General features: G+C 39.3%; 1 protein-coding gene across 1 annotated transcript in view; it reads right to left on the reverse strand.

The window, feature by feature from the left end:
• PPARGC1A (PPARG coactivator 1 alpha) overlaps positions 1-1721 on the reverse strand; it is a 94070-nt gene extending 92349 nt beyond the window's left edge. The window contains exon 1 of the mRNA XM_007448795.1: positions 1584-1721. Coding sequence (XP_007448857.1) covers positions 1584-1631 — 48 coding nt within the window. The 5' untranslated portion in view covers positions 1632-1721. The remainder of the gene's footprint in view (positions 1-1583) is intronic.
• Between the last annotated feature and the right edge of the window lie 8585 nt (positions 1722-10306).

The following is a 10306-nucleotide window of genomic DNA, read 5'->3' on the forward strand; positions in this document are numbered from 1 at the left end:
CCGATCTATGCCAATGAGGAAAGTAAATCTTCCCTATTTCCATATGATCTAGTTCTTCAATCAACTCCTAGCAGCATCAGGAAGAATACATGATGGAAAAATGAAACTGCAGCAGCTGAGACCCACAGTGCCAGCCAGACAACCGCCCGCAGGATACTCCAGCTACTCGAAGACAATTAGGACTCTGAAGCCACTAAGAACCCTGACCCGTAAGAGCTGCAGGACGTATGAATTATCCATAACTCTTCCACCTTACCAAGAAATCACAACAAGATAAGAACAGGCTACATTACAATCCGCAAATATGCATCTGCCAAGGCAAGAGAGGGCAAACGGAGCCAGCATTTGCAAGCCCAGCAAAGAGTTAAGAATCCAGGGCATGCCTCACTAGAGAGGAAAAATGCATTCGCAGACGGCCTTGGCCAAATTATTTTCACTTTAGATGTGTATCGCAGCACCACATGGACATCTTATTTAATCAAATCACGTGTAGCCCTTGATCCTCCCCTTACCCTACGTGCCCCTAGCTTCCCAGAGGAAGCTCTCCCAGCCCTTTGCCAGATTCATTGTTAGCTGCTCAGATCCTCCCTGCAATTCAATTCGGGTCCATCTCACCAGAGTCCACAGAAAGTTTTGCTTGTTTCCCAAGTTGGCCAAACTTCCCGAGAACATTCCATTGTGTTGAATGCGAACATGCCGCGGTCCTCTGTCCCCCCCCGCCCCCCGCCCCGCTAGTCACTCTAGACTCCAGAGATTACGAGGAAACCGGCTCGCTTTTTTCCCCCCTGTATGAATTGCAGCCAGCAGAGACTGTGGAATTGATGTATTGCCATCTATTTTTACACAAGCAGTGAGCAGCTCCACACACAGTCCTGCATAAACTGTATTCTCTCTCCGGCTTCAAGCAGCTCTCCGTGGTACAGAGAGATTTAACCATTGGCTTCCCTGCCACTGACGCTGATGGAAAACCTTGCACTGTAAGGCTTTTTTTTGTTTGTTTTTTCTTTGCTGGCCAAAGCTTTCAACCACATAGAGGAGTCTTAAAGGAAACAGCTTTGTTGTTTTGTGTTCTGTGGGAAAAGCAATCTGAAATAGCCCAGCAGGATTATTTAGGATTCTGTGAGTTCTCTGATGAAGAGTCAAAACTGACTAGATTTGAGCCCATCTATTTTAATACTTTTATCTTCATCTTATTATAAATAGAAATGGCATTTTTCCAACCAGGCCACTAAACACCACTGGAAAGACTTCAGCTTCTGATTCATATCAATATCTTAGGGCATAAATATTGCATATGAGTAGAAACAGAGCCAAAGGCACATGGAAAGAGTTTCTAACTGCAACAGATCCTGATGACAGCAGCTAAGCTTTGATTTGTTCACGGTATCTCAGAGCCACCTTAAAATAGCAAACTTATTGGAGTTAAGATAAGATTGAGATTCCCTTCCCAAAGCTCCTGCCGGGGCTACTTTGCTGCCTCCTCTCCTCGCCCAAGCCCAAGCCCTTCCCCCTCTTACAGGAATAATTGCATTGCGAGGGAAGCTTCCGTCCTGGCTGCAGTGCTGAGCCCAGCCCCACCTCACCTCGATGTCACTCCATACAGAGTCCTGGTTGCACATGTCCCACGCCATCCAGCTCCTGAATGACGCCAGTCAAGCTGTTTCAACTCCAATCCACAGTGACACAGAGCACACACTCATGCAGGCAACCAGCCCCTTACTGAGAGTGAACTGAAGGCACCTGTCTTACTACAGTCCCCAGTCACATGACAAAGCTATTAAAAAGTAGGCTGGGCTGTCACTCACCCAGCCTCCCTTCTCCTGTGCTGCTAGCTGCTCAAACTCGTGACGTCACTCAAAGGCAGCCCTCTGCCTCAGTGAAGTAACGCTTAAAAAAAAAAAAAAAAAAAAAAAACGGAAAGAAAGGAAGAAAGGAAACACTTGGACTTTTGGAGCATCATGCTGTGACTAAAGCCAGCTTTGAATGCCACCGACTCTAAATGGAGCCTTGGCCATATAATAACTAAAATCCCCTGCAATCTTTTTTTAATTTATTTTCCTTCCAAAACAAGCAAGTGGCAAAGCTCTCTGTTTCATGACAGAGTAACTACATTCTTAGCTAAAATGTGGACTCCCTCAGGACTCAGATTTGAAGACATCCAAGTGGACTTGGTTTGGGACTAAAGCAAGATCTTATCACATGATGGATTTTTATGAGACATTTTCTAATTGGGGGAAGTGTTTGAAAACAGAGAATGGGGCATGCTTTCTTTCTTTCTTTCTTTCTTTCTTTTTTTTTTTTTTTTTTGCTTATTTAATCAACAAAACACCCTGTATTTGTTAAGGTATAAACAAACTCCTCTACCCAGAAATCTGCTGTCCCTGTGGCAGTAGGGAATACCAGCTCCCGAGAAGTGTTACTGCAGTTTACTTTGCTCCATATAAGGAGAAAAAGCAACAAAATACCACCCTTTCAGGGTCCTTCTAATTATTTCCATTTCTCTCATAGGCTCTCAGAAAACAAGTGTTAGTAAAAACAGTCGCTGCCGCTTTGCCCAGATCAGCTTAGTTTCCCGGCTACCCTTTTTTTTTTTTTTCATACATGTAGCATTTCCTCTGCAACTGCCTTAGGGTGCCTTTTTCAATAAACACTGGATTCCAACCCTAGTACCCTGGGTTGTGCAGTTTGCCTTTGAGATCAAGAATGTCCATGGAGTAAGGGAAAAATACCGACATGCTATTAGCAGAAATATTCATTTCTTGAGCTTTTTCATTCCTTGAATTTTTCAGCTTCTAGCCTGAGACAATGAGGGCTAATGCAGGTTCAACTGTTTTATGATGACACTACATATTGAATCCATAACATACTCAAGGTACTAGACAACGCCAGAAAACACTTCCCATAACACCACAGAGGTCGGATTTAACCCTTCCAAGTTCCAGAGTGATGTTCATGTGGACATATATTTGTGAATATACATGTTTTTATAAAATTTTAAACCCCATATATTTTTAAAATCAACTCAGTCTTTTACTTGATAATTACTCACCTGAAAAAAAAATTCCCCAGGTATCTAAAAATGATTCTAAAGCACTATTCATTTAATCTCCTATTCTACTAAGTTTAATGTAATGGATTCGCTATTGTCCATTCCTTTATCAGGAAAAAAAATGGTGATCTGCTCTAAATATAAAGTTGCTCAAATATTAAAGTGAAAGAAAAAACAAACCAAAAAAACATCAGACTGTTTCTTCTTTCAGGTCACATTTATTTTAAGAAATTTGTCTACTCTGAGATCTGCAACAAGTTGCTACTATATTCCTGAATAATGTGATGAAACTGACAGTTTGTCATTACTGGACATAAAACGATGGCCAAAAGCTTTGACGTTTTAAGTTAGCTGAATACATTTCACTGGCACATTTTCCTTCTTACAAATAGCGGAAAATTACCATAGTTTTAATTTTCCAAATCAAGAAAGAACAGGAAAATACAACCTCGGGAAGGCTTTTATACATGCAATTAGTGGCATTACTCTGCACTCCCCACAAAGAAACACTAATTTTCTTCACAATTATATTCTGATTTAATGTAAAACTACAGTAAATTATTAAAATGCAGGGCAAAGGTCATTGGCTCTGTGCTCAACACAGTCAACTGTGAAATAATATTGGTCACTTGACCGAGAAGAGTGATGTTTATTCATTATTATCAGGTGATCCCTGTGTCGTGATATTCTCTGATACTTTTGTGTTCATTGAATGCTAGGCATCCATTATATTTATGTGAATATATATATACTTTTTAATCCTATCTTTTAGAGATGTTCTTTACACTGGAACATTCTGTATTATTATTTTTGATATTTAACCTGTTCATACTATGTTATCGGGGTTTTCTTGTTTGTCTTTTTGCCGCCTAATTCCACTTTTTCTTAATCAAATCAGCACACCCACTGAAAGCAAAGGTGGTTTTACATATACATTTTTTTTTTTCTTCTTACCATCACGAAGAGGGTTAGTTAGGAGTCAAAACATTGAAATGATTTATAAACTCCAGCATACTGCAATTTTTCCCCTCAAATTTCTATTATTGTCCACATAAAAATTTAAATAGATTCTTGGGGAAAATTAGAGTACCTTCCACTGGTGTTTTTTTTTGGTCTCAAAATTACAACTCTAATGAGAGGGATACTCTAGAGGTCTTATAACTTGGTTAATTAGCTCTTCAGATTAAGGTAGACTTCTGTCCAGTAGACTTCTGTCCAGTTTTTCTTTTCTCAGGAGAACATAAAGTGTTAGTTGCTCACCAACCTTGGTCTTTCCTGGTTTCCCAGGATGTTTCTATATTTGATTCTCCCTCGGCCTTGACTGTTTCTCTTCCTTTCTCCGTGCAGCCCTCTTTTCACCCCTTCATCAACTCTGCCTCCAAGATTTCCAAATGTTTGGTTTCAATCAACAAGGATCTATTGAAACCTTACTGTGTCCACAGCAATGTATTGCAAGGGCTGCTAAGAAGGCATATGTCATGAACACAAGGGAACTTACAATTTGGGGGGATGACAGACCTTAAAAACACAGAATAATCTGATACGAAGAAAATCAATGCTATTTTGGTCAATATCCGATTCCTGTCTTCCTTAAAATACACCCTTTCTCGGTACAAGGTCCTTTCACTAACCATTAAATTCACACCCAAATCAACCCCATTTTGTCTCAACAATAGAAGGAGGTATTTATTAACATCTGTTGAGTGCTCATAATTTTCCATATCTACACAGAGCCTGGATTCCACCCCAATGGAATTTCTCCCTTCAGTAGTTCTGTTATCGTTCCTCAAGGCTCCAACATTGGTGGAGGCAAGAGTATCTATGCTTAAAATCGATAACAAGAGAGAAATCAAACCTTCAAGAGAAGAATTCAATTCTATGACAAAAATTTGACAAACTACATGACGTTTGAGTTTCCTTCCCCTCTCCTGCCCCAGATTACAAGGTTTTTGCTGCCCTGCCTATTTCAGACATCTGCCGCTCATGAAAAATAAACACCATCAAACCCAAATACCCAAGTAGACAACAGCAGAGACAATTGGTTTTGATCTCATTTTTGAACATAGGTGAGAACTCAGAAGTGAAGAGCTACTAGTATAAATATCTTTGCTCATTTGTTTTTCTAAGCTTACAATAAACTACATAAGAATAAATTTAAGGCTAAAAGTTTTCAAGGAAGAAAAATGGGGAAGAAAATATACAGCAGAGCTTACAAGGGCTAGACACTGAGATTAGCCTTTTAGATACCACACTTCAATCAATTTAGTCCTCAAAACTACCCAATAAAGATGATCTGTGTACCCATTTTATAACTGAGAAAAATAAGACAGAGCCAGGATTTAGATAACAGCTGAAAAGAGCATACATACAGATCTCTGAAAACCCTTCTAGGAAGAACTAAAGTTTCATAATAAGAATAATATTCATTCCCAAATCAAAAGCACAGCAAAGTCCCCCGAGGCAACTTAATAACCTAGAGACTGTCTACGTAGCTGGAAACCAACATTCTTGGGAATGCTGCCTGCACAGAAAGGAAAGGGATCTGCCCAGAATGGCTAATATTTTCAAAGTTAATCATTGATAACGGGCATTCAATTGCTGGCTTTTAATTCCTGGAGGGGCTAACTGATCCTGAAACCCTACATCAGTCTGAGCACGTGCTCTGAGCCCCTGGGACATGTTTGAAGCTGCTGCTGTGCAGGGCACAGAAGTTGGTAGCAGGGCAGGGTATAACAAAGGCCTCTAGCCTATAACTACTCTAAAATGAAGTCTTATTTTACACAAAATCACCATGGTGATGGCACTGTGAACTAAGCATATTTGGGAAACAGAGGAAAATCAGTAGCGGGCTTTAATGCCTCCTAGCATTTGTTTATTTATTTTATCTTCTAATAAACTAAACAACTTCAGCAACCTCTCTCTCATCTCCAGTGAAACCTTCTGCAGACCAGCTCTATGCAACTGAGCCTGTATTTTAACGTGGATCTCAAAATCTGCTCTTGGCATTTTTCACATTAAAATAAAAAATAATGTGCAAATTAATCCAAATTGCAATCAACTGGACTAATCTAAACATAAGGCAAAAAGTATGCTTATTAGGCCCACAGATAAGAGATAATAAAAGGATGGTTAAAATCTGATTTTGTCTGATGCTTAACTCTGTTGTATTTGTGCATTTATAGATATTTTCATTTACCTTAATTATTTCAGGTTAATTCATTTATAATGCAGCGAGTTATTGACTATTTAAACAAGAAATGTTCAATAGGGGCTTCCCTGGTGGCGCAGTGGTTGAGAATCTGCCTGCCAATGCTAGGGGACACAGGTTCGAGCCCTGGTCTGGGAGGATCCCACATGCCGCGGAGCAACTAGCCCCGTGAGCCACAATTACTGAGCCTGCGCGTCTGGAGCCTGTGCTCTGCAACGAGAGGCCGCGACAGTGAGAGGTCGGCGCACCGCGATGAAGAATGGCCCCCCGCTTGCCGCAACTAGAGAAAGCCCTCACACAGAAATGAAGAGCCAACACAGCCATAAATAAATAAATAAATAAAAATTAAAAAAAAAAAAAAAAAAGAAATGTTCAATAGGATTATTTAGCATTCCTTTTTTTACTGAAACTGAAAATAAAGCACATAATATCTTATTAAATTTGTTATTATTTAAAATTTTAAAGTCCTATCGAAACTCAATAACATAATTCACTTGGTAAGAGAGATATTTTATCCCCTAACTGAAGTTACTGAAGGCCAGAGTAACCTCAGGTAGAAACACAAATTATTAAATTGGAATAAAACTGTTAGTCAAACAGTTCCCTCTGTTTGGTACTTATTTCTAGCGCTGGGGTCCTAATGAGCCTAACTTTTTTTGACTGTAGATAAAAAATTGTATTTTCAACTATTGTTGAAATGGAAGAATTAAATAAGTGAAGTGTTTGGTTTTTTTTTTCTTTTTCTTTTTTTTCAGTCCCACCAGGTAAGATTCAGAAGGGTTTTAGTTATTTTGCTTTTGTTTCTGTTGTGGATTTCTCCAGTGCTTTGGTATTTGAATTTTACTCTAGCGGAGTGAATATATATCCTAAAAATGTGGGAATGTAGAAAGGAAATAAATTCTCATCTTAGGAAGCAATTTGCTTAAGGTCTAGCTAAATTTTGTGATACCTTATATAAAATCTTATTTTTTTGCTAGCCCAAGTAAACACAGGATTTTTGAGGAAATATTCTTAATCAAGAAGACCACTTCTAAGACTGACCTCCACATTTAGCAGCTCAATCAAAAACAGATGTCAAATACTACTGGTCAGATTATAAATGAGTACAAATTTTTCTAGAGGACAATAGGGCAGTATGTGTCAAAATGTTAAAAATGGGCATCCCCATAGATCCAGAAATTCTACTTCTAGAAGTTCATCTGAAGGAAATAACAGGGGGATATGTGCAAAGATTTTTAGTGTGAAGATAGTCAATGCTACATAATTTACACCACTGAAAACTTGAAAGCAGTGTAAATGTCCAACAATAATGGCCTAGCAAAATAAATAATGGAACACTATATATATATATAAACTCATATATATTCATACACATATATTCATTATGTATATATATTGAATGCTATCATTAAAAACTGTTGTGAAATACATTAATGGCATAATGAGAAAATGTTCAAAATATATTAAGGTTTAAAATTATGCTTGAATAAACTATAATCACAACAAATTTACATATAAATATACACTCAGAAAGACGGAAGAGCTAAGAGGATAAAGAGAAAATATAACAAGGTGTTAATAGTGGACGATGACATAAGTTCTATTAAATTTGTGTGTGGGGGGGGTATATGTGCCTTTCTGTAATTTTTTAATTTTCTATGCTAAATATGTATAACTTTTATATTCAGAAGAAGAATAAAAACTATTTATTTGTAAAAGAAACATAGAGATTCAGACTTATAACTGTGCCTTCTTAATATACAGGGAATGTAGCAAATAGAAATAGCCCCTGACATCCAATATAAGCCTCAATATTCATCATATATTTTTAAAAAAGCCACTTCTGTCTATCAAATCGAGTCTAACAGCCACTCCACTCAGGATGCAAAGCTGAGAGAAGTTACTATCTGGCACCCTGAGAAACCTCTGAGTCCCAAATTATAGGGATAGGAAAGCTATCCACTATTAGCTTGCCTCAGAGGTGGGCCCAGACCACTGACACCCAGATGCCACAGCCATCTTCACTTTGTTTCTCAAGTTGAAATTTCATCAATTAAGTGAAACAAACATTCCATTCTAAAGTGAGATTATCCTTGGTAGGGTTAAGGGGATTTCAGTTATTTATACAAAAGCATCTATTTGGTAATCATATTTTTTATTCCCTTCTAGCATCTAATGGAGCTCAGAAGCACATACCAAGAAAAAAAAATAGTAAATGCTTTCAGAATGTTATGACTAAAGTATTAAGAAAATTTCTCAAGAAGGGATTGTTACTGACTAGGGAATAGGAGAAGGGGCAGTTCTAGAAGGAAGAAGGGAAGAGGTGCTGGAGATGTGGCTTCTACTGGAGACCACGGAAATTGAATGGATGGGGAAAATGCAGTCCACGCTTCAAAGCAATGACTTGCAAGTGAACTTCTGGACCACAATCTGTTCCAAAATGGGGAGCCACCTGTATAAATGCTGTCATGTTGCAGCCCTGTTCTTGGGCAAGAAGCTCATTCTGGGTTCTCCAAATGTCACGTGAGACCTTGACCCATCTCCTTTCCCCTGGAAGGCTATCTCCACAGGAATGGAAGCTGTATTATGGGCCTCTTCGACTTAGCATCCTTGCAGTTTCATGGGTCTTTCCTGCAAATCACTCTTCCTACACTTGGGTGATCATTATTTTGACCATTAAGAATTCTCATGAGGGCTTCCCTGGTGGCGCAGTGGTTTTGAGTCCGCCTGCCGATGCAGGGGATGCGGGTTCGTGCCCCAGTCCGGGAGGATCCCACATGTCGCAGAGCGGCTGGGCGCGTGAGCCATGGCCGCTGAGCCTGCGCGTCTGGAGCCTGTGCTCCGCAACGGGAGAGGCCACAGCAGTGAGAGGCCCATGTACCGCAAGAAAAAAAAAAAAAAAAAAAAAGAATTCTCATGAGAAGATGGTTGACGGGGCTGGAACCAAGGCCAAGTTCATGAGATATCAAGTGATTACATGAGGCTCAAGTCTTCCTGATAAGTAGAGTGACTTTGTGGATCTTGATTTAGCCCAAAAGAGAAGGACAAGGATGGTAGGAAGGACATGGGTCCTGCAATTCAACTTTGGGCAGTTCACTTAATGATACTGAGCCTCAGTTTCCTTATCTGTCAACAGAGATGGCCGGATTCAATTATATCTAAGATCCCTGTCAACTCTCAAACGCAATGCTGCATCTGCCTTGACAGACACAGGCAACCTGGGAAGACTTCTCTGCACGGTGTGAATCCAAATGTTTCATTGTACAAAGGCACTAGAAATCAGGGAGGGTGTGCAGGAAAGGCAACCGGTGCTCAACTTTGCTGAAAAACCACAGCTTCATCACTTTCATAGCAATATGGATATTTAACTTCCTAACCATTCCAGAAAAAGAATAGATGAGAACTGGTGAAACATAATACTTTCATGAATATTGGCTGTAAGAAGACCAGCTTCTACAGACCTGGATTTCTTACAAAGCCCAGGTCATTGCCCCAGAGAAACAGCAAGCTTTCATCTTGTTTATCATTAATTCTATTAAATGGTACAAGTCACGTAGAAGACCAAGTCCCTGCTTGCATAGTAAGGATGAAAAACACACAGCTGATATGATAGTGACTATTCACTTCTGCCTGCATGTAGATGCAATTTCACATACTAATGTGTTATTTGGTTTTACAACAGGTAAGAAATGATGTTACCCAGAGAGAGAAGATAGAAAAGAGGATGGATCCGAAATTCAGGGTTTTGTAAATAGGAATAAGGTCTAGGGAAATACGAGCTTAGAGTAACACTTTTGCCTCCGAATACCAGAGCACTCCCCACTGTTAAATAAACAGCTCATGGTACTGGGTAAAAGAAGACCTTACCTTTTTTTTTTTTTTTTTGTAATTTGAGAAGGATCATCTGAGATATTACTTTAGGGTGTGGAGGCAGAAAAGAAGGACAAATGCCTAACATAGGTTATCCTGGCATTATTAGCAAGTATATTAAACCAACGCTGTATCACAAGGTATATAGTTGATGCATCACTGGGAGTTATCGAGTTTTC

Source organism: Lipotes vexillifer, unplaced genomic scaffold, assembly GCF_000442215.2.
Source record: "Lipotes vexillifer unplaced genomic scaffold, Lipotes_vexillifer_v1.1 scaffold100, whole genome shotgun sequence".
NCBI lineage: Eukaryota > Metazoa > Chordata > Mammalia > Artiodactyla > Lipotidae > Lipotes > Lipotes vexillifer.